This window comes from Alexandromys fortis, unplaced genomic scaffold (assembly GCF_014885135.2).
Source record: "Alexandromys fortis isolate MF-2015 unplaced genomic scaffold, M_Fortis_MF-2015_v1.1 scaffold_252, whole genome shotgun sequence".
NCBI lineage: Eukaryota > Metazoa > Chordata > Mammalia > Rodentia > Cricetidae > Alexandromys > Alexandromys fortis.
This window is the reverse complement of record NW_026068127.1, coordinates 885,713-909,316: the sequence shown is the minus strand read 5'-3', so window position 1 is coordinate 909,316 and position 23,604 is coordinate 885,713. Positions and strand designations below refer to the sequence as shown.

The following is a 23,604-nucleotide window of genomic DNA, read 5'->3' as shown; positions in this document are numbered from 1 at the left end:
TCATCAGATTTTAGGGAACAGGATCCAGACCAGGAATAACCTAATAACCCTTTATCTTTTTCTTAGTTACTCCTACCCCTTGGATACAAAGCGTTGAACTATAGCTTCAGGCAGGCTGTAAACGTAGAAGGTGCCCTGGGAACGCAGGAGAACTCACCTTGACTTCATCATGAACACAAAGAAATGATTTTCCTTGGGCTTCAGCATTCCCATCTTTCCGATGAAGGATTGGACCATGTGATCTCCCAAATAGCCTCATCTTTAATGTCTAATTTCTTTAAAGGGTTTCAACAGGAAGTTGGGGGCTGTCCATCACTGTGTCGAGCTCTTCTCTTTTCCCTCCCACGATAGCCCATCATTCAGCTTCTGAGATTGCTCCTGTCCTCAGAAAGCCTTGGGCTGAGCAAGTGAGAGCTGTTAGTGTTGGCCTGAAGTCCTTCCTGGTGACCAGCCAGCATTGTTCTGCTCCTCACAGGGGTCCCACTGATCTTGTTTGCCTCTACAGAACTTCAGTCTGTCACCTGGAAGATGCTGAGATCCTGCCACAGTCGCTCAGGGGCCCTGCTGCTGGCCTTGCTGCTTCAGACCTCCATGGAAGTGTGGGGCTGGTGCCTGGAGAGCAGGCAGTGCCAGGACCTCACCACGGAAAGCAACCTGCTGGTATGTGGACCTCGGGTACCACTTCGGTTTGGGTAGAAGATGGCTTTGGGCTTAGGACAGCTCAAAAGGAAGAGCAGTTGGGGGGCAGGGGTGGAGACAGGGATATTCATCTCCATTGATTGAAGTGACCCAGAGCAACAGCAGAACTTTTCCCATAAGGTTGGAATTACACAAAGGAGAGGGAGGAGGTAGCTTAAGAGAAAAATGGGTCTGGCCCGTGATCTCTGCCCTATCATTCTCACTCCCCACTATGTTTTCTGTGAAAACCCCTTGTCATATTTTAGTTTAGACAGAGCCATATTAACCATGATTGTTCCCTTAATTGATCCTGTATCTTTACCTTTTAGCTCCCAAATTAACTCCTCCTTTACATATAAGTGAAAACTTACAATTTTACTTCATATTTCTTTATTTTCTTCCAGTCACAAAGCCATTGCCAGTTAGGTATTTCCAAATACAGCATCTCCAGAGGGAGAATGTGTGTGTGTGTGTATGTGTGTGTGTGTGTGTGTGTGTGTGTGTGTAAAACGGTGCCAAATATCTCATGCTGTGTCTAGAAGGCAGGTTTCCTGCCAATTCCTTTCTAGTCTTTCTAAAAAGAAAGTCCAAAGCCCTCTGGGACAGGTTGGAGCTCCTTCCAGGTCACCACAGGGCGTGCACACAAATGCCAGGTGCCTGTTACTGTTACGAATAGACAGTTGAGGCTGGGTGGTGGGAGCGACCTCCTCAAGACTCAGAGGCCCCAGGAACACTTGGGAGAATCCAGTTCAGAAAAACCCAAGACTTGATTTTGAGACACACATAGCATCACCTCTTCTGAGATCTCACCAGAAAGAGGGGAGGGTGTGCTAAACAGGATCAGAGTCATAGGTTCTATCCCCACCTCTGACACCTTGACCAGATCTTTTTCTCTTTCTGACACCCCCCCACCACTTCATTATCTGTCCTGGGGGAAAGGTACTTAAATCACATTGCTTTTACCACCCATTGTTAATATTCTGCGGTATTATAATTCTGAATCCTTGGTGTAGAAAACCCTCAACTGGAAAGAGTGAAGAGTGGGTAGGATCCTTCTGTTTTCTCCTTGGCAACTTCCAAGGATCTAAAAATCTTAAGGATCCTCTAGGGCCAGAGTGCAGAGCCACAAACATTGCATTCGCGGCGGTAGAAAATACCCGACCTTCCAACGTTCCTCCCAGTCAGAATGAGGTGACAGAAAAACAAACTAATTTGTCTCAATTCTGATCGAGAGGATGCATGATTAACTCAGAGTAAAGGGCCTAGTGGATGCAAGGCCAGAGTAGACAGGAAACTCTAGATTACTGGGGTTAAGATTGAGGCATTGTTGAAAATTCAGGCCCCAGAAGCCAGACATCTATAACCAGAAAAGATTCTCTCCCAAATTCCAGTCCCATGCCCCTCCTGTACTGAAATGGAGCCACACTTTGCAGCAAGTGACAACTCCCCCTTTTGGTGCATATGGTAGCAAGGCCCTCATAGTAAAAGCCAAGGAAGATAAGCAAGGAATCGGTAGGGGTGCTTGCTGTCATTTAGGCAGAATCATGCAAGAGCAAGAACAACTTTGTGCAGGATGTCGGTGGGACCTGGGGGACCTGGTGCCGACGTGCAGGTGTCCATGTGCTGGGTGCGATGGCCTCAGGGCCGGAAGTGATTCCAGGACCAGGGAAGGAGACGGTGGCCACAGGGCCTGCCTGGTCTGGCTCACACCTCGGGTTCTCCCACAGGCTTGCATCCGGGCCTGCAAACTCGACCTCTCGGCGGAGACACCCGTGTTCCCAGGCAACGGGGATGAGCAACCGCTGACCGAGAATCCCCGGAAGTACGTCATGGGTCACTTCCGCTGGGACCGCTTCGGCCCGAGGAACAGCAGCGGCACGGCGCAGAGGCGCGCGGAGGAAGAGGAGGATGCTGCGGCGGGGGACGATGGTCGCGCTGAGCCCGGCCTGCGCGAGGGCAAGCGCTCCTACTCCATGGAGCACTTCCGCTGGGGCAAGCCGGTGGGCAAGAAGCGGCGCCCAGTGAAGGTGTACCCCAACGTCGCCGAGAACGAGTCCGCAGAGGCCTTTCCCCTGGAGTTCAGGAGGGAGCTGGCGGGCGAGCGCCCCGACGGCTTGGAGCACATCCTGGAGCCCGACGCCGACGCCGCCGAGAAGGAAGATGGGCCCTACCGAATGGAGCGCTTCCGCTGGGGCAGCACGCCCAAGGACAAGCGCTATGGAGGCTTCATGACCTCCGAGAAGAGCCAGACGCCCCTGGTGACACTCTTTAAGAACGCCATCGTCAAGAACGCTCACAAGAAGGGCCAGTGAGGGTGAAGGGGTCTTCTCACCCCGAGTTCCCTCCCTGCATGAGCGAGCTACTCACCGCCGACCTCAAGCCTCCTAGTTAGCCTGTAGTTAGGAATAAAACTTTTCAGATTTCACAGATGTCTCTGACCTTCAATATAGCGCGCGTGAATAAAGTCAAAACACACAGCCTTCCAATGACACGACCATGTGACCAGGTGGTTGTTTAAAGAAAACATACCTCTACCCACTTGCCCCAGCAAATGACTCGGGGGTGGGGGTGGGACAGATAGTTTGGGTGGCTCAGGGTGGATTCTCCGTCCAACCTTCCTGCGGCACCACCAAGGCCCACTCCCCCATTGGGAAGGGCTTCTGTGTGTGACCTCAGGCAGGTCCCCGAAACCTCCCAGGATTTAGTTCTCACCTGCCCCTTCCTTCTTGGCATAAGGGCTCTGGCAAGAATAAAAGAGATGACATTATTTTGTCAGGAAAATGTGCAAGTTGAGAGTTGATAGCAGTTTCAGTTTGGTTGCTCACATATACTCAAGGCACATGACCGCGCCTCCTGTACACACCGTGGAGAGACACGCTCCAGTGTTGAGGTGGTTTCCTATCTTGCGGTGTCTCCCCAGCTCCCCCATTGTCTAACTTCATTCCCAAGTCCTTCATTCCCAAGTTCTCCCTGAAACCTCCACTTTCCTAGTGCATTAACTCACTGGCCTCCAGCGGCTCTCTGGCCTATGCAAATTATGTTAACTAATATTTAAAAAGCTTGCTGGTCTCATAGTCCCTGGCTTACCAACCAAAACAGTATCCCTCCCTCCCAATTTCTTAACAGTTGCAAACTTTTGGGGCAAAGTATGTAGAGCCCATGTCAAGCATGTCCACTCTCCCACCAAGCCTTCTAGCTCATGCTTCCTGGGATGAAGGTCCCATTTCGTGTTTGTTGGTCTCATTGTTACCCTTCAGTTCCTCACTGCCCGGACCTCATCTCCAGCACCACCTTTGCGAATCTTGCCTCTTCCAAAGCAAGCCTAAGCTCAAGACCACCTCTAACTAGGCCAATTCTGCTCTTATCCAGTGGTCCTGTTCATTTTTGGGGCTCCTGTGTTCAGCTCCCTCTGTGCTGGAGGGCATGCTGTCTGACTGGGAAGGCAAGTTTCTTGGTGTGTGTCTCTGCTGTCCACTTTTCTGCAGGCGTGTGTTATACTGCTTCTGTGTCCTGTGTCGTCACAACGCAGGGGCCAGAGTTTTGCAGTTCGTTACCATTACAGGGAATGAACGTGTACCTATCGCTATATTAGACATCCATGGACCACACACATCAAAGCCTGGTGTATTTGTTCATAACCCCTTATATTTGATAGGCGTTCACAAAAACACCATGAGCCCTGGAAGTCCTGGTGTGTGGGGAGACAGATATCTTGATTAAGCTCTCCCTAAGGTGGGTCGTGGGAAATGAGCTAGAATGAAGAATGGCCTGGGCCTTCCTGAAAATGCTCCCTCGCTGGGAATCCTCACTTCAGGTTTCCATCTCTGTAACATCCTCACCTCCCCCACCGTTCATTAGAGCCAGGTAAAGCCAGGGTCAGTGGGGGTGGTTAAATGCCAATGGCACACTGCTGATTTTTTTCAGATTTTAATTTTATCTAAAACAAAACAAAACAAAAAACCCAGCCATTTCCTTTTAAGAATTTCAACAGACAGCCATATGGTGACAACATTAACATTTATTTGAAAAGGGCATTGTGCAGGCCCACTGGGAAACCACGGCTAATGTCTTAAAGAATGACTTTGGAATAGTTCTTCCAACACCGGTTTTCCCCCGGCCCCCGCCTCCCTGGAAGGAAAACTAATTAGATTCAACAAGTTTAAAATACAGGAAGCTGCCACAGGTGCCAATTCTGTACTCACATATAAATAAGTTGGCTATAATATATACAACGTTGGCAACTACAAACTACATTAAATACATGCATTGACATAGTCACATATACACTCAGCCAGGTCATGAAGGTCTAAAAGAACTCAGACACATTGAGATGGATGGGCTGGAGAATCTATGGGTGTTCAATTTTATATTCCATATACCAGAATCCACAGCCATGAAGTGTTCAGAGGGCAAGTAAACCAGGTAGTGGCAGCCTACACCTTTAATCCCAGTATTCCGGAAGGCAGGGGTAGGCATATCTCAGAGTTCTCAGGAGAGCCTGGTCTACAGAGTGAGTTCCAGGACAGCCAGGGCTGTCACACAGATAAACCCTGTCTTGAGCACCACCCCACCCCAAAAAAGAAGGCAAGGGCTGGGCTCAGGAGAAGCTATGCTCCCTGAAGGAGCCAGGCTGGTACCTGAGGGCAGCCAACATAGCCATGAAGTTTTCCCCTTTACCCCACGGTTTCTCCTCATCACTCCCCCAGGTAGCCAGGATCAAGAATAAGACCTTCCATGATTCGCCTTCTGCAGTGGCCAGATCTAGACTAGCTTGGGTCACAGAGCCATAGAAAGCAGACTTTTACACTAGAGAGAGAGGCAACAGCTTTCCTTGAACCTTACCCCCAGATTCCAGAGGACAAGACCCGTTTCAGTGCAATCTACTTGCCAGAGGTCAAGGAGAGCAGACACCCCCTGATACGACCCTCCCCCACCTCCAAGTCTGCTTTTAAACACAACCTTCAGACTCCCAACTAGGGTGTTCCTTCCCCCAGACCCCCAAACAGAGCCAGGCACCCCTTCTTAGCAGCATCCCACGAAGCAGGCTGGCAGCCCAGGACAACAGAAGAGCAGCTGGAGGACACCGGGCCCCCTGCCCCAAGAGTCCAGAGGAACCTTAGGGCTTTTCCAGAACCTACTCCCGCAGTATACAGGATGTGGCTGCTCAGACCACGGTCCTTGGTCCCAGGCCCATGACCCCCCCCCCCCCCCGCTTTGTGTACTAATTCGGGGCCCGAACACAGGACGTTTTTAGGTTTTCTTATGAGGTTACTGAGGAGTCATGAAACCATTTATTTCTAGCGATCGAAGAGGAAACAGCCTCAGCACAGGGGAAACAGCAGCTGTTTCTGGAACGAAGGCATTTTCTGTTGATCTGCTTCTTACACTTGTTTATGATCTACCAAATTAACTTCTGACCCTCAAAACACACTCACACCTGTTATATTCTGTCAGCAGGATGCCGCCCTTCGGCCCTGGCCTATGAAGCCAGAGCCCTGGGTGCTCTGGTGGGGTGGTGGTGGGGTTGGGACCAGTTGGCCTTAATGGCTTTGCTGGCTCCTTCTGGCCCTGGTTTACAACAGAGAAGGTGAACAGAACTGGGCATGGTCAGTGCTATCAGACACCAGAGGCTGGAAAGGCACGAGTCACACTGGGTCCCTCCCCCAGCGCGCACCCACTCTGCTTTGCCTGGTGACGGAGTGACAGACTCTCTTGTGACCACCATCTAGACTTCCTGACTTGGCCAGGATCAGATTCCATTCCTTGTTAACGGGAAACCCAATACCCTACTGAATATAAACTTAAATCTACTAAGAAGAGGGCACAGATGTGGCCCGCTCTCTAGAAACAGCTCGTCCCTGCTAAGCAGCCACGGTGTGGAGAAAAAGGAAGTTCAGGGGAGGACCGTGGAGCAGCTGGGTGTGCAGAATTGGAACTCTGTTCCCTTTTTTCCTGTTTCCGAGGCTGGGTTGATGGACAGAGTATTGAGTGGGGCCTGCGTAGGCCTCTGGTTCTGATGCCTGACTCTAGAGAGACTACAAGAGAGAGGCCCTCACAATCCACAACAAGGGTCAAGCTACCTCAGGGAGGACACTGACATCACTTGGGAACAAGAAAGAAACTGATGTGCTCTTATCCAAGCCAAGCCTGGTATAAAAGATGTGGTGGAGCTGGGCGATGGTGGCGCAGGCTTTTAATCCCAGCACTCGGGAGGCAGAGGCAGGTGGATCTCTGTGAGTTCAAGGCCAGCCTGGCCTACAAGAGCTAGTTCCAGGAGAGGCTCAAAAGCTACAGAGAAACTGTCTTGAAAAACTAATAATAATAATATGGTGGGCAGGTGAAGAAAGACACATTTTTAGTTCAAGGCTTAGATTTTCTTAGTTTCTAAAGGGTTACTTGCCTTCGTGCTTTTTTTTTTTTTTTTTTAAAAAAAAAAACTTGGCTTCTTAGTAAGGAGATATTAAGGAGAAACCTAAGTCCATGCTTATAAAGTTGGATTGAGCGATAACCACATAGCTCCAAAATCAGAGGCGGCCTCATCCTCAGGGACATGAGAGCCATGAGTCCACAGCTCAGTGCAGAGACCATGGAAAAGAGTTACATTAGAAGTGAAGAATCGATGGGGACAGGGTCAGATAGGTCCCATCTGTGACATTTAACATATGTGCAATGGGGAAGCACATGAGTTCCAGTCCTCCTAATTCTGGAAAATGTCCTCACCTGCCTTAGTAGGTGAACAGGTTTTCGCCATGCAGGATCATATCCAGGGCTGTGGTCTAGAGTGTCCTGAGAAGCCCACACCCTCCTTAGCAGAAATGGCTCCTTTATGGTCCCGGGTCACACTGCCTAAAATTATACCCTAGAAAGGATTCCTGCAAGTCAACAGATCAACTCCCTTTTCCTAAAAAGCAAAATTTCTAGAAGCAGCATTGGGCCTCAGAGGAAAACAGCTCAGAAAACTTACAGGAAGTTTGAAAGGGAAAGAAAGGACTGTCCTGGACTGTGGGGTATTACCAGTGGAAGAGGCCTGGGGTGCGGCCAGAAGCATCCTGGGAGGCATGAAGACACCCAGAGAGAGAGGCATCAGGAAAGGGTCATCCACCCGGTCCTGGGTCAGTGCTCCCAGAACATACGAGCCACACAGGCACATACATAGGGAAAATGGAAGCAAAGGGGTTTCTATCACCTCTCCCCAGGCCACAAACAAGGCCAATTATCCTCAATGTCTCAGACTTGGCCCAGAAAGGGAAAACATCATTTCAATCCTAGCTGTTAAATCTCTTTCCTTGAATCCTAAAGTGCCATTTGTTCAATTAATCTCAATACACACACACACACACACACACACACACACACACACACACACACATTCCTGCTGCAAGCATCTTCCATGGGAAGTGATGCGGACAGGCCTCAGGGCCCCTGGCATTTCCTCCCCACTTTCCAGTCATCTACGACCAGCTAGCCTGCTCAGCTGTCTCTCAACCCAGAGGATGTGGAAACACAGCGGGATATTTGGAAGAAAGGGATCAGGGAACACACTTAACAACCTGGGAAAGATCAGGAAGAAAGAACGGCAGATCTGTCACAGCTTCCTCCAGACAGAGGAGCTGAGAAGGTGCAGCTTGCCACGCTTGTGCTTTGCCCGACGCTGCCACCCAGCCCGGGAAGAAGCTGTCCCTCTCTGTCCTAGCCTGTTGTTCTCCCGCCAGCCTCTCTACCCCAGCTTCTTCTGTAGGCGCTCAGCAACCATTAATAGTAGAAAAAGAGACAACCAGAAGTAAAGAAGAGGCTTAGCCAGACACCCGAGACTAAGAGGTGGGGCACACATCACGTCTAGTTCTCACACTGTCACTCTCTGATGAGGGGGCTTTCCTCAGTTTCCCCCAGCACCATCTCTGGCTTTTTTAGACCATCCATGTCTTCATCAGGCTCCTTCCCCTGGAGGTGTCTGACACTCCCTCATGGACACATTCCCAATGGAAGCTTCTCAGGCCACTCTTGCTTCTCAAGGGAGACACCCTCATGATTCTCTGTCCCTGGCTGACACGAAAGGGAAGACAGATGAGATGCTTAGCCCCAGAGGGCAGGAAACTGGATCTTCTTCACAGAAGACCAGAAGGGAGCAGGAGGGCCACGGAGGACCAGAGGCTCCATCTTTGCTCAGCTCGGGAAGAGCCACTGTCCAAGGTGACTTTCTCAGCTCTCCAGGTTAGGTTTCCACACGGTGAGAGTGGGCAGGAGGGCGGTCCTCCGGTGTCCTCTGAGGAGTTCCGTCTCTTGGAATTCAGTACACGCACAGGTCGGGAAACTTCATCTCATAGACAGGGATGGAATGGTTCTGTGGCTGGCCATACGCTGCCGTGATGGTCCCTGAAGGGCTTGGAGGGGGCCTGGGGACACGCAGAAGAGAAAGGGATGAACCAGGGACTGGGTCCCACCCTTGTGCCACTGAACCCGGCAGTGGCTTGCCGAGCCTCTCTAAAACTCAGGCCGTTCCCTGAGTCCAAGCTTCCTGTAGGCTCCAGTGTGGCTCTCAACCTTAATGCTGTGACCCTTTAACGCAGCTCCTCATGCTGTGGTGACCCCCAAATATAAAATTACTTTGTTGCTACTTCAGACTGTAATTTTGCTACTGTTATAAATCATAAATACCTGATACTCAGAATATCTGATATGTGACTCCCAAATGGGATCATGACCCACAGGTTGGGAACAGCTGCTTTTTGGTGACACAGGTGCTTGCCTGGGACACCATGACTCCTGGCCTTTTCTAGACCTTACTAAGTCAGTTTCTTGCCCACATTGTGGTGGCTGGGAACAGAGGTTGAGGGTGGAGGGAGGGCTGCAGGCAGCTGTGAGAAGAGGATTTAGGATAATGGCCCTAACCTGTGATGCTGGACACAGAGATAGGGTCCCCCTGTCTGTGCTGCCACTTACCGGATGGTGATTTCAAAGATCTGGTTGAGTTTGCTCTGCAGCAGGGATGCCTAAACACAGACAGAAGGAAAGTGAACGTTGGGCTCCAAGAGAGCTGCCACCTCACTGGCCACCTGCGCAAAGGACACTACTGCTCAAAGTTTCTGGCAGTAGCAACCATGGGAGGGTAGCCAGGTAGATGCTCTGAGCCCTGGCACCTGTCTATGGAACTTATACATCCAGATCAGGGACCACCACCCATCGCAGGCTGGCTGGGGACCTGACAGAGGGCTAGGAAGACCAGAGGGTTTGGGCAGGCTTCTGCTCCTTAATATGGGGTAACAGGATCTGTTGGGCTTGGGGTCAGGGGACTGGGGCATGGGGTCAGGAGACTGGGGCTGATGTTGCTCTTTCTTGACAGGAGTCCAGCACTTGGGCTTCCTCCTAGATCACAGAATGGGCAGTCAAACTCTCAAAGTGGGGTGGGAATGACTTAACAATAGGGAGCACAGGCTTGGGAGATACGTGTTTTTACACAGCTGCAAAATAATGTAGATCTTATATTGATAAATTTAATATATAAGTCACACGCCTGTGACCTCGGCACTCAGGAGGCTGAGGCAGGACGGCTGAATGCTGTGGTATGAGCCTGGGCTATATAGTGAGTTCGAGGCCAGCCCACGATGCTACAGCAAGACCCTCATTTAAAAGAACCTGCTGGCTGGTGAGAGGGTTCAGTGGGCAAAGTGTGCACTGCAAAAGCCTGGTAGCCTGAGTTCAAACCCTAGACCCACACTAAGGTGGAAGGAGAGAGCAAAAGCCCTTTTTTATATACCTCCATATACATACACACATATACAAGGATAATAATGTTAATATTTTTTATTTTGTTTTGTTGATAGGGTATCTACCCTGGCTAGCCTGGATTATCTATGACAACCAGTCTGGCTTTGAACTCAGGGATCTACTGCCTCTACTTTCTGAGTAATAGATAGATTAAAGTATGAGCCACTACAACCAGCTGGCCCCCCTTACTCCCCACTCCCTGCCCTCGTCTTCTTCTTTTCTTCTTCTTCTTCTTCTTCTTCTTCTTCTTCTTCTTCTTCTTCTTCTTCTTCTTCTTCTTCTTCTTCTTCTTCTTCTTCTTCTTCTTCTTCTTCTTCTTCTTCTTCTTCTTCTTCTTCTTCTTCTTCTTCTTCTTCTTCTTCTTCTTCTTCTTCTTCTCTCTTCCTCCTCCTCCTCCCCCCCCTCCTCCTTTTTTGAGGTCTTACCATGTAGCTCTTGCTGGTCTGAGATTATCTATGTAGACCAGACTGGTCTCAGATTTACAAAGATCTGCCTGCCTCTGCCTCCCAAGTGCTAGGATTAAAGATCCAAGACAGTGAGTGATAAATACAAAGCCCAGTCCCTGGGCTCAGGGGGAGCGATGTAGTAGAAGGCACTGGGGGAAACGGCAGTGCACTATATACTGGAACCAAACCCCTAATTTCTGCAGGACAAAGAGCTGAACTGAACTCAGTCCTACCCTGGATTCAAGTCTGCTTTCTGATTGGTCAGAAGGCATCCTCTGGTATGTTACTCACCCGGGCCCCACAGTGAGCTGCAATCTCCTCGAAGGGTGCCTTCTGGAATTTCTCTACCACCTGTCGCCGCCGCTCACGCTCCTGTTCCTCAACTGCCACGCTGTCCACTGTGACACAGACAACTGGGTTAGAGCTCGGGGATGAGTTAGGGGAAGGAGCTCGAGGAAGATGGATGGGGTGGGCTCTTGGGATGAAAAGGGGGCGGAGGCACGGAAGGTGTAGAGACCCCGTGTGTCCTCAAAGACTGACTCTTTCTGCTTCTCCCTGAGCCCTGCCCTCTGAGAATCAGCTAAAAGAGCCCGCGTCAGGGCTTTAAAGACCCACGTGGCTACACTCCTGCTGGATCCCTCTTAGTACTGCCAGGGTAGTTTGAAGAAAACTACTGGAAGCTCAGTGGTGCTGGTGCATGCCTTTGATCCCAGCACTTGGGAGGCAGAGGCAGGAGGATCTCTGTGAGTTTGAGGCCAGCCTGGTCTACAGAGTGACAGGACAGGCAGGGCTACACTGAGAAACTCTGTCTCAAAAAAAAAATTTAAAAAAAAAGAAAGAAAAAGGACCTGAACAATGGAAAAGGCAGTTAGACGGTAAGAGTCAGCACAGCCCCTCAGCAGAGCAGTCTGAGGAAATTTCATGTAAGGCTTTATACAGACTGCTTGTTACCCAAAGAGAGTTAGCACCAAATAAAGAAAAATAGGGAATAGGTTTGGAGGTTAAATAAGGATCACTGTTAGAGGGTTAAGGAGTCAGGCGGCACACTTAGATTATCTATCTATCTATCTATCTATCTATCTATCTATCTATCTATCTATCTATCTATCTATCCTGGCTGTTCTGGAGCTTACTACATAGTCAGGCTGGTCTCGAACTCACAGAGAACTCATAGTTGGCTACCTCTGCCTCCAAGGGCTGGGATTAAAGGCGTGCACCACCACACCTGGCTGAATGCATTTATAATAACAAAATACTGAAGAGGCTTCACACAAAGTCCATTTAGTGGCTTCATTTGTCATCAGTTAGAAACAACTTCTTAATAACGCTTCACGAGCCAATCCTACAAAGAGGTGACTCGGGGTTAAAAGTCTATGGCCCTTATTGAACGAATGTTAACACAACTTCTTCTCGTGCCTCTCACTGGACATCTTGCCCCTTGTGTCATCTTTCACTCAGAATAAGTTTAATTTGCACAAACCAGCCTTCTGGCTCTAGCCCTCAAGTGGAAACCTTCAGAGATAGTTGTCATTAAAGGCGGAAAGGGGGTGCGTGACACGCAGTGATGACACGCAGTGATAGGCAGTCCCAACCCCCTTCAGGGAGTGGGGACTTCCAGCTGCAGCCTGGGGGCCGCTGAGTTTCAAGAAGCCACCAGCCTCTGCCACCAGGTCCATGTCAGCCCCAACCTCCCTGCTCCTCAGAGTTTCCTGGGCTGCTGTCTTACCAATGGCCTTCTTCAGTGTCTCATAGGTGATCTCCTCTGCAGGCACTCTCTGAGGAGAAGGGACAGACATGTTCAGAAAGGTGAGGGAGAAAAGGCAGCCCCTTTGCTTCTTAGGGGAATGTCTCCAGGACACCCCCATTCCCAGAGCACGTATGGAGAAAAGGCAAATGAGGCCAATTCCTCACCAGATTCCCTCAGAATGGATTTCTCTTCTCTTTCCCCCTACTGTCCTGTCAAGCTCCATGGGAGGAAACCATCTCATGATTAAAAAAAAATAGTCCTCAGAGAAACAATTGGATGTAAGAGGAAGTTGAGAAATACAATCTCCAAAATAAACTCAGAGAACTTCATAACATTTTGAAGGCTCATGATATTAAATTATACCCCGAAGTGATGAATCTTAATACAGTAAGTCATGGGAGTTAGCAGTAATGGGACCTCTATCGATGACATTGGTCCCAAGACTGGAGGCAAAGGATCTCAACTTCTGCAGAATCTATGAAAGAGGGAGAAAAATAATAAAACTCAAAGAAGGGAATTCCATGGATGCATGGCCTCAGGGAAGATGCCGAAGATAATGAAGTTTGGACTAGAGTCCATGAACTTCGAACCAGACTGTGAGCTTCTTGGTGTAACACCCATGATGAATCACATGCCATCACAAAAAATAAGGGGGAAATGTTGACAGAAGAGAGTTATTTAACAGGACAAAGTCTCACAAAGGGGACACAACTGTGCTAAATGGTTCCTTCGAGGGAGAGGGGCCCAGACAGGTCTCCGGGTGATGATTGTGTTTGATCGTCCGATCTGAGTGTGATGGGGTGGGCACACTCAGCTTGTGAAAATTCGGACAGTACAGTTCTTGATTGGTTTGCCATTTAGTAAGTATCTGACTAGAAAGGACGGACACGGGATAAAGACATTGAGCAAATATTGTATGGACATCAATAGCATGCAGAACTCTCAGTAGGGCAACAGAAGCTGCCAAATTTGTTAACAAAAGAATTACATGCTAATAGATGAATAGAGGATTCATCCTGTACGCACACGCACACACACACACACCATCTATCCATCCATTCACCCATCCCTCCATCCATGGTCAGTGAAGACCAATGCAGATAAACTCCTGGCATTAAGGAACGACAGGGTAAAGGAAAAGGAAAAGGAAAAGCAAGTTCTCCAAATGAGAGCAGGCAGAGAGCTGTGTGTGGAAGAAATGGGACCTAACAGAGCTTCAAGGAAGAAGACTCCATAGGTCCAAAGGTCCAAGCACCCACAGTGGAGAAGAGGGCAGACTCTGGGAGGTTTTTGGCACCAGTGTACTTGTGCAAACAGATGAGTGAGTGTGGCGTGGAGGTACTGGCAGCAGTGCCACCAGCAGAAACATATAGGGTGGCATGGAGGATAAAATGAACACAGCAGGGCCAGCCCTGGGCACTAGGATTAAGGTTTGACCACATCAGCATTGATTCATCACTCACAGTGATGGCAGTCAGCAGGCACAGGATCCCGAACCAGGGCACCATGGGCTGAGGCAGTGGCGCATAGGGAGGGCACAGCTCTGCATCAGTTACCAGGGTACCCCTGGGCTAAGCTGACCCAAGGAAAGAGCCAATACGAGTGTCCCAGGAGGCCACCAGTGAGTAGGGTAAGCATTTCTTCTCCTTAGCTTCACTTAACTACTGAACTTGATGGGAAAATCCCCTTTGCAGCATGGGGAAGCAGTCAACTAACTCTAAGGCTGTGACACACTAGAAGTTCTGTACTGTGGGGCAATGGTCTTGTACCCTGTAAGGATTTGTCACTTGAATTGGTTTAATAAAATGCAGACTGGCCAGTAGCCAGGCAGGAAGTATAGGCCAGGCAACCAAACTAGGAGAATTCTGGGAAGAGGAAAGGCTCAGTCTGTAGTTGTCACCCAGACACAAAGGAAGCAAGATGAGAATACCTTGCTGATAAAAGGTACCAAGCCATGTGGCTAACACAGACAAGGATTATGGGTTAATGTAAGAGTTAATTAATAAGAAGCCTGAGCTAATAGGCCAACCAGTTTATAATTAATGTAGACCTCTGTGTGTTTCTTTGAGACTGAACAGCTGTAGGACTGGGGGAGACAGAAACCTCTGTCAACAGTCCTGTCTTTCATGACTGGAAGGGTCTCTGAGGGCCCCCATGTCCAGTTCCTCACTTTGCTTGACTTCCTGCCTTCCATGGGACTGTTCCAGAGCAGCTCTGAATGTCCAGGTTTAGGGCTTGGCCCTAGAGGGATGCTTAAAACCTTTAAGGGCTTTTCTATATCTGGGGAGAGATCCAGCGTCCTCCACAGCTGCCCTCAGACTCCCCATGAGTCTTCCTGTCCCACTCCCTCTCAGATGTGGGTCCTCCTTACTTTGTGTGACACTTGCCCAGGCCTGTCAATTAGGGGATGGTGCAAGCCTTTCTAAAGTGATTTTTTAAAATGATACTTTCATGGTAGAAGAACATTAATCTCTTAGCTGGAAATACCAATGGTGTACACATAATGAGAGTCGGTAAGAAAATGGATGTGCTCAAGAAACTCATTTCTGCAGATACTTTAATGCACTGTAAAGGGCTCTGGAGTACTTTAGCACCTAGTGTACTGACAAAACACTCACCTCCTCTTTCTCTGGGCTGTTCCTCGACTCCACCTCTACCTGAAGGGAAATGGTCTCTCCAATGCTCTTTCTCTTGGACAAACGATCTTCATCTGGAAAAGACAGCCCAGAAGCTGGGGTTTCCAGTCCTTGATAAACCACTGGTCCCACCCTCTGTGCCTTGATATAGTCCTCAATGGCTCGGTACAAACTTAGGCTACACACGGAGCTTCCAGAAGCTTCTATTTGCTGTGGGTCTTCTTTACCCATCTTAGGGTGGCCAGGTTGCTTCTTTGGGTTAAGATTTTTGCAACCATGTGTGAAAACAAAGGAGCTGCTAGGACAAGAAAGCGTATCTCAACTAGCATAAGCTGGCTGCATCCACTAGCAGCGCCAGTAATGGTCACACACGTAGTGTTCCCTAAGCGCATCTGACTTCATTACCCTACACAGCACATAACCCTCTAATGCAGGAATTCCGTAGTCCAGAGACTTGCCCAACATGTTTTTAGGGAAGTAAGTAGCACAGACAGAAGTCTTGAAATGGGTCCCTGGTTCTGTAACCCATGTGTGCTCTTTCCAGTATTACAGACCAACCCTTTGCAAGTCAGGTTATTCTCATGGCCCAGTTGCTTTCTGAGATCCCAGACTGAGGAGGAGGAGCATCAGAATAGCGATCTCACCGTAAATTCTGCTATGTCTCTCAGCCCTTATATAACACCTAAGACGCCACCACAAGAGACTCAGGTGTCTTCACCCCCTCACCCTAGGCCGCTCACCTGGCAGGAAAGGCAGAGGTAGGGTGGAAGCCTTGCCTGGAGCGCATACCTGTCAGCTGAGGGATGTAGGGCAGGCAGAGCCTGTCCGAATTGTAGCCGCTGCCCCCCAGGACTTCGCTGATTTTACTCTGGCGGAAGAGAAACTCTATCACCACGCCATCTAGATTCTGAGACAGCCTGAAGGACAAAGAGGCAAAGTAGAACTGTGGGCAGCTTGAACAATCCCTGGATGACTATCCCAATAGCAACATAGTCACTATGCAAAATGACAGAGAAACAGAAGAAAGTTCCTCTGGTCCCTGTTCCTCCGTGGACACCTACTATCCTACATTTTATGCAGAAAACTTCAGTTGCAAACATTTATGCCCACACATGAATGTTCCTTTCCCTAGCACACTTTTCTGTGCTTAATTTTGGGTATGTATATGTGTGCGCAGGTGTGCATGCATATGTGTGTGCGCAGATGTGTGGAGGAGACCAGAGGTCATTGTTGGGTGTTGTTCCTTAGGCAACATCTACATTTGCTTTGAGACAGTCTCTCACTGGTCTCACTGGCCTTGAGTTCACCAAGTAAGCTAGGCTGGCCAGCCAGTGAGCTCACAGACCTGCATGTCTCCACCCCAGCACATGCTACCACATCTGACCTTTTTTTTTAAAAAAAAAAAAAATTCCAGTTGGTGAATGAGAGGCCATGGTTTAGAAGGTGAAGTCCTGCTGCTGGGCACCTTGCTTCAGAATAGCTTTCCCCTGAGTTCATGCTGAAGCGACACTGGTCCATAGCACTTTCTGAAGGCAGGGTCCTGTCAAGGGCGACTCCTCTAGGATGCACCCTCCCTGGGTTTAAAAAGCTCCTGGAGTCTACATCACCTATGCAGTACAGCACTCCCTGTCCACCACGGCCCGCCTGAGGCCTGATGGTATGGCAGCTGTGAAAGGGGTATGGTAACGTGCTGGGAGCCAAACTCTGCCCAGGGTCAAAGTCCCCCGATGTTTGTCCTTGCTTGGCCTCATACTGCCCACTCTCACGTGTTTGACCGCATCCCCGGTACTGTCCTTACCTGGGCCTTTCCACAAACACGTCTTCGGGAAGCATGTATGGTGCTTCTTTTTTCCTGGTCTCTATCACCTGGAGTTCGGAAGGAAACAAATGATGAGAGCTGGATCCAGCAGGGCCGGGCGGCTCAGAGCGGGAGCAAGGGAGCGCTGGGTCCGGGAGGGGCAGGGCCGGGAGGCTCAGAGCAGGGTCGGGAGGCTCAGAACGGGAGAGAGGGAGAGCTGGATCCAGCAGGGCTGGGTGGCTCAGAGCAGGAGTTAGGGAAAGCTGCAGCCTCACGTCAGTACCCTCCCGCTCCCCTCACCCCCACCCGCAGCCGCCTTGGAGATGCAAACACAGAGCTTCTCCAGGGAGAATTCAGATCCCCAGTCGCCGTCAGAGCTGCCCGGGGAGATGAGTCGCTGCTCAAGCTGTCGCCACTGATGACGCACATGTGTCAAGTGTCCTCCAGGTGCAGAGGACTTCATTCCTAAGAGGCTGGGCTTTCTTTCTTAGTCCGTGAGAGAAAGGGGGGTGCAGGTGGCACCACGTGCTGAGACTGGCTGAGGGAAAAGCAGCTGATAGACGGTGGCGGCTTGCGATCTCCTCAGTAGCCTTTGCAAGTGTTTCTGGAGGAGCTGTGAGAGTTACTGAAGTGGCGAGAAGCCAGAGATGGCTGGCGTGCGGGTGTGAGCGTGTGACTTGCCAACAGCCACTGTTTCCAGTGAAGAGGACTTCTCGAACGACCGCCCTTATCAGCCCCAAGCCTGTCAAAGTCCACCACACTTGGGAAGTCTCTAGTACAATGGCACAGCGTCTACCCTCATGTCCCCCCAAGCCAGCTTAGGCCAGCAGAGACCTGGAATTTTACAGTTAATCCTACACATCACGAGTCCACCTAAAATACTTAAAATTTTAAGTCAGGAAGAAATCCTTATGTATGTGACTGTTTTGCCTGTATGCATGTATATGAACTATGTTCATACGCCTGGTATCTGTGAAGGCCAGAAGAGGGTGTCAGATCCCCTGAAACTGGAGATATAGACAGTTGTAAGCTACCATGTGAGTGCTGGGAATGGACCCCAGGTCCTGTGCAAGAACAGTCAGTGTTCTTAATCGCTGAGCCATCTCTTCAACCACCTTCAGAAGGTTTTAAAAAAAAAAGCCTTTATGCAACAACTGGGGTTGATTGACGAGATTGGCTACTAGAGAATGCCAAAGTGGGGAGATTGAAAATTTAATTAGGTAGGCAACAACATGGTGGCACTGGAGGGAGAGGCCACTGCTCATTGTCTTCCACTACTCATACTGATATATGGGTTACACTCATGCAGAGGGAGCTGGAGTTTGTTTTAAAATATTTCAGCAAAGGAAAAGGATACGATCTTGATAAGCAAGTGTGAGAAATTTTCACAAGCATTCAACTGGCATGGCTGGGGTTCACAGTCCTACTTTTGCTTTTGTGGTACTGAAGGGTTCATGACAAAAATCTTGTCTTTTTGTTTTGAGACAGAGTTCTTTTCTGTTTAAATTACTTGGTGCATGTGTCCATGTGTATGTCCGTGTCCGTGTGTGTCAGGGGCATGCACACACCATAGTTATGTGTGGAGGTTTGGGGAGTTGGCTCCTGTCTGCCACCTTGTTGGCCCCGGGTCTCTCCTGCTTTTGCCACTTTAGCTGGATCACAAGCTTCTGTCTCATTTTTGTCTCTGACTCCCATTTTGCCACAGGAGTGCTGGGATTTAGGTGTGTACCGCTGCATTCGGATTTCTCATGAGCTGCAGGATTGAACTCAGGTCCATGAGGCTTGCACGGCAAGGGCTTTCACCTAAGAGTTTCGGTGTTGCCCAGACTGGCCTTACTATCAGCCTCCTAGATGGCTGGATTGCAGGTCTATATCACCATACTCAGATTCCTAAAACTTTTTGTTGGTGGGGAGGGGGGTCCCATGTGGCCCAGTCTGGCCTTAGACTTGCTATGCCAAGGTTTCCCTACCACTGAGACTTGAGTGCTGGGATTATAAGCTTATGCCACTATACCCAGATTTATGTGGTCTGGGAATTGAACCCAGGAATTTATGTATGCTACGCAACCTCTTATTAAGTTGCTTCCGTTCACGTGGTTGGAGGAGTGTGTGTCATATGCTACCTTAGGACAGTGGGTAGGGAGCAGGTATAAGGGACCCCTTTACTCAGGAGGCTGAGGACAGAGGAGCTTTACTTCAATACCTCCTCCAAAGCCTAAGTCTAATGCGCCGGGGCTCACTGAGTTCTCGGGATCACAAGGACACCAACCTCGTGGATGTGCTGGCAGAAGGCAGGCACCGTTGTGAGCTGACTGATGAGGTTCAGGTAGGCTGCACCCAGAGCGTAGAGCGCACAGCGGTTATAGGCAGGCAGATTCTCTTCATTGACTTGGGCCACGTCCTGTGGTAACAGACAGGCTTTCGGAGTTTTTCCCTGACAAGTCATACTAAAATCTACGCCCTCCCACCTGCCCTCTCCCCAATTTTATTAGAGATGGGTCATCTTTCTAGACTTAATCTTTGTCCCATAGCCTTCTGGGAGGGAGAAGTCATCCTTAAAAAGCTTGAGAGAATGGCCCCTAGGATAATCCATGGACTGGAGACTCATCAATCCCTACTAGGCAGAAGCAAGAGCCTCATCTCGCCACTCTGTGGCTCCAGCTGTAGTGACTGCCACTGTCCAAACCTCCTCATTAGCATTAAGCCCACCATACAGCCGCCATCTCCTTCAGCAAAGCTGAAACTTAGCCGATTGCATCGAGTCGTTGAACTGGGTCCATATGCTAAAAGCCGTGGGAATCACTGGGAGGCTGGGGCTCAGAGATGTCCCAAATTGCACCCCTTAGGGTAAACAAAGAAAATTATAATATCTAGTTGGCCTTCAGGATCTAGCATGGTCACAAAGCTGACCTAAGACACCTGTCACTAAGTTCAAGAATGTGATGCCTGCTTGGCTTCAGGACCCGAGACTGCAGCCTTTGAGGTCTGAAGGACCCACCTCAACTTCCATGGCAGTGCACTACTACCCGGGCAGACCTTCAGAGTCTCAGGTCCTACCTAGTACCACCCTGGCTGCCTGTGAATCACAACGGAAGCTTCTTAAAGACACAGGTCCCGGGTTTGGGACACTGGCTTTGCAGTTTGGGTAATGAGCCTCTCTGAACAAGCAGATCTGAGAGGAAGAGGATTTTTAGGTGATCACATTTGCTTCTGGATCACTTGGGGCTTTTGAACGCCACCTTTGGGAATTTTTGGGGTAGCACTCAGACCCCATGAGAGACTTGAAATGCTAGGGGTTCAGGGGTCATTCTGGGTGGCCTTGTATTCTCTTTACCTTAATGGTGAACAAGAGCCACAAATTAATTCATTTCTGGGGCTTCCCAGTCTAGACCACGGTTTGGGTTATCATGGAGTAGTGACCAACCAGAGTACAATGTCCCCAGATACCAAAACAACCACCACAACAGAGTATCCCTATCTGTACCTGGCTAGACAGGCCCCTCCCCATGATCTTTATCTGGTCCTCCCCACATCTGGCCCTACCTGAACAGCCAGTACCAGCCGGATGAGGTCCACCATCACCTCCTCGTTGGCCAGCTCAATGCTGATGAGTGCCAGCAGGCCGTAGAGCGCCTCATAGTGCTTCTGGATGTTCGTCTCCTCCTTACAGCTTAGGTAGATGTGCCTGTATAGCTGCTGGGAGTGCTGGGGGCAGGGGCAGGGGCAGAGGACAGCCGTGGTCAGTGGGGTGGGTCCGGGTGGATGATTGGGAGGTGATAGCTGTGTGCAGACCCCTCCTCCGTCCTCAGCAACGGACGACTCTGACCCAGTGAAGAGGGAGGAGGCGGGCTCTGGGACCAGTGGTCACACAGTGGCTTAGATGCTGGAGGACCGGGACTAGTACTCCTGACCTCCATGGGCTCGCTGTGTCTTCTGGGCATACTCACCTTCTTCATGAAGACAGTGTCCTGCCGGGAGCACTTGTCCACTTTCAGCTTCAGGACCGAGATGTCACTGAGGGTGCTATGAAGGGACAGAGGAGCCTCTTAGCCCTCCGAGACCAACCTGAGTCCACCTGATGTCACCAAGCTTTATTCCCTGGCTCTTAACCCAGTCTCCATTTCCCCACATTCCTGTTTCTTTCTCTTGAACTTTATGCTGATGTACACTCTCTCCAGCCCCCAGCCCAGGCAGGACCATGTTCTGGCTCCCGCTGTCCTTGACTAAAGCCAGGGTCGGGCTCTAGTGGGTCTCACTGTCCCAAACTGCCCTCCCACCTGGGTGTGAAGTCGCTGGCCAAGAAGACAGTCGCAATGGGGGCTCCCCTATCACACATCTACTGGAGGAGGGATCTTGAGCTCACCTGATGGTAGAGAATTTGTGGCGGTTGCCATGGCGATCAATGAAACTGATGAGAATCTCTAGAACGAAGAGGCGGATTTCTGCATCCTCCATGAGGGCGGAGGAGAGCAGGCGGTCAAGGAAGTTGCTAGGCAGAGCTGACATCATGTTGCTGCACTGGAATCCTGTGGAGACCTGTGAGGAAGCCCGGGACAGGGGTGCTTAAGAACACCGTCACTCCCTGTGAGGACATGAGATGGAGCAGTGGCCAGGATTTGATGTAGTGTCTACCTTCTGTATAAAGCCCCCCTGAATACCCACCTGGAAAATCTACTCAGTGCAGCTCAGCTGACATATAGGTGTATGAGAACAGTATGCAGGAGCAGTAAGAGCTAAAAATGAGTAAGGATTAGCACCAGAGAAGGGCGAGAGTCAGGGTATCTGCAAGTCCTAGCTGGCCAGGGAACAACTGGTGAACGTCCAGTTGTTCTGTTACAATGCTTTCTTGAGATCAGGAATCACAAGAACTCAGAGGGCAGAGGAACTCACAGCTGGGTGGCAGGGTCCACTCACATGCCTGAGAGTCAGCACAGCACTGGGACAATGGGGCCTTCCGACTCAAATCGGTCAGCACAGACAGGTAGCCACGTCACACAGGATGCCAAATGCTCAGCAGCAGCAAAGGGCATTTTCTATTAAGTCCATATTGCAGAACGGTACCCCTGATGATTCGGAAGGTTTCCATAGAGCTGGCCCAGCCCAGAGCGTTAAATGTTCTCTGAAGGGGCACATGAGTGTTCCCCAGACTGTCACATAAGACACCGGGCACAAATTAACAAGGGCCAACTAGGCAAAACTGCAGAATTACAAAGACCAAGGGGAGAAAAGAAAACTAGATATGGGAAGAAGAAGAACAAAAGAACTTCGTGAGAGGACGCTGCGTGGGGCCAGAGGTATACTCAGTAGAGGGGCAGTCCCCAGTACTACCAAAGCAAAGTGGCCAAACAAACACATAGAAGGAAGAGGGTAGGAGACGAGGAAAGAGAAGCTTGCATGGAGTGAGGGGGTCTGGACAGACTGGTGTGTTGGGAACAGATATTGGAGCTGGTTGGTACAATGAACTGTGGAGCAATGGCTCTTGACCTTCTTAATGCTGTGACCCTTTAATACAGTTCCTCATGCCGTGATGACCCCAACCACAAAATTATTTTATTGCTACTTCATAGCTGTGATTTTACTACTGTTATGAATCATAATGTAAATATCTGTGTTTTCCAATGGTCTTAGGCGACCTCCGTGAAAGGGTCCTTCAACCCCCACAGGGGTCACAACTGACAGGTTGAGAACTGCTGGTCTAGAGACAGGAGGAACCCTGGGAACTTTGCTCTGAAGAGCCTGAAATTTAGATGTTCACATTAGAAATTGAGATCTCCTCTGAAATAAGGAGCAAAACTGGAAATGGTATTTCCAGAAAATTCTCCTGGTGTTTATGATGGTTGAGGGTGGACATAGAAACATTGAGGAGAATAACCTGGTTGTAAGATGTCCGAAGTTTAGGCTAGGGCAGGAAGCTTGTTGCAAAACCAAATTTCAGAGCTGGGAATGGCAGTGCACGTATGCCTGTAATCCCAGCACTTAGTGGGTTGAGGCAGGAGGATCTTGAATATGAAGTCAGCATAGGCTATGTAAAGTCCAAGGCCAGCCAGGGCCACAGAGGAAGGCCCTAAATAGATCATACAAATACATATTTGTGTTCATATACATACATACACAAACATAGATTTTAGAATCTCATTGTGGCTGACTACTCACACTCCCTGGGGAACCTACATATTTTAACCAGTTGGCCATAGGAATGGTGTTTGTGAGTAACAGAACTTAGACTCCAGCAATCGAAGCTAAGGTGCAGAGACACACAGAAGACACAGGGGAAGGAGAAGGTGGTGGGGGGAAGGCGAGAGAGACGTCAATGGTGAAATGGGGGAGCCAGAGGGACAGGACCTAGGGAAGGGCACTGGGTGGTCAGAGGGGGAGGAATTACGTCAAGACCCACAAGGCTAGCTATAGCCACAGAGCTACCAGTAGCACATAAAATCACCATTTAAAAAAGGCATTAAGCTGGGTGTGGTGGGGCATGCCCGTAATCCCAGCACTCAGGAGGCAGAGGCAGGACGATAGCTGTGAGTTTGAGGC

The 23,604-nt window shown here is 49.8% G+C and overlaps 2 protein-coding genes across 2 annotated transcripts in view; one reads left to right on the top strand and one right to left on the bottom strand.

Moving 5' to 3' along the window:
* The first annotated feature begins 528 nt into the window (after positions 1 to 528).
* On the top strand, positions 529 to 3,103 carry Pomc (proopiomelanocortin). The gene is made up of 2 exons (XM_050125860.1): positions 529 to 660; positions 2,406 to 3,103. The coding sequence occupies exons 1-2, from the start codon at positions 529 to 531 to the stop codon at positions 2,988 to 2,990; spliced, it is 717 nt and encodes a 238-aa protein (XP_049981817.1). The 3' UTR covers positions 2,991 to 3,103.
* A 1,581-nt stretch (positions 3,104 to 4,684) lies between these two features.
* Positions 4,685 to 23,604, bottom strand: part of Efr3b (EFR3 homolog B) — a 79,885-nt gene continuing 60,965 nt past the window's right edge. Inside the window, exons 13-23 of the mRNA XM_050125867.1 lie at positions 21,434 to 21,606; positions 21,018 to 21,093; positions 20,614 to 20,775; positions 19,340 to 19,471; positions 17,071 to 17,138; positions 16,062 to 16,189; positions 15,255 to 15,346; positions 12,616 to 12,664; positions 11,181 to 11,287; positions 9,619 to 9,668; positions 4,685 to 9,071 (exon numbers count right to left, since the gene is read on the bottom strand). Of these exons, the coding sequence (XP_049981824.1) occupies positions 8,966 to 9,071; positions 9,619 to 9,668; positions 11,181 to 11,287; positions 12,616 to 12,664; positions 15,255 to 15,346; positions 16,062 to 16,189; positions 17,071 to 17,138; positions 19,340 to 19,471; positions 20,614 to 20,775; positions 21,018 to 21,093; positions 21,434 to 21,606 (1,143 nt within the window). The 3' untranslated portion in view covers positions 4,685 to 8,965. The remainder of the gene's footprint in view (positions 9,072 to 9,618; positions 9,669 to 11,180; positions 11,288 to 12,615; positions 12,665 to 15,254; positions 15,347 to 16,061; positions 16,190 to 17,070; positions 17,139 to 19,339; positions 19,472 to 20,613; positions 20,776 to 21,017; positions 21,094 to 21,433; positions 21,607 to 23,604) is intronic.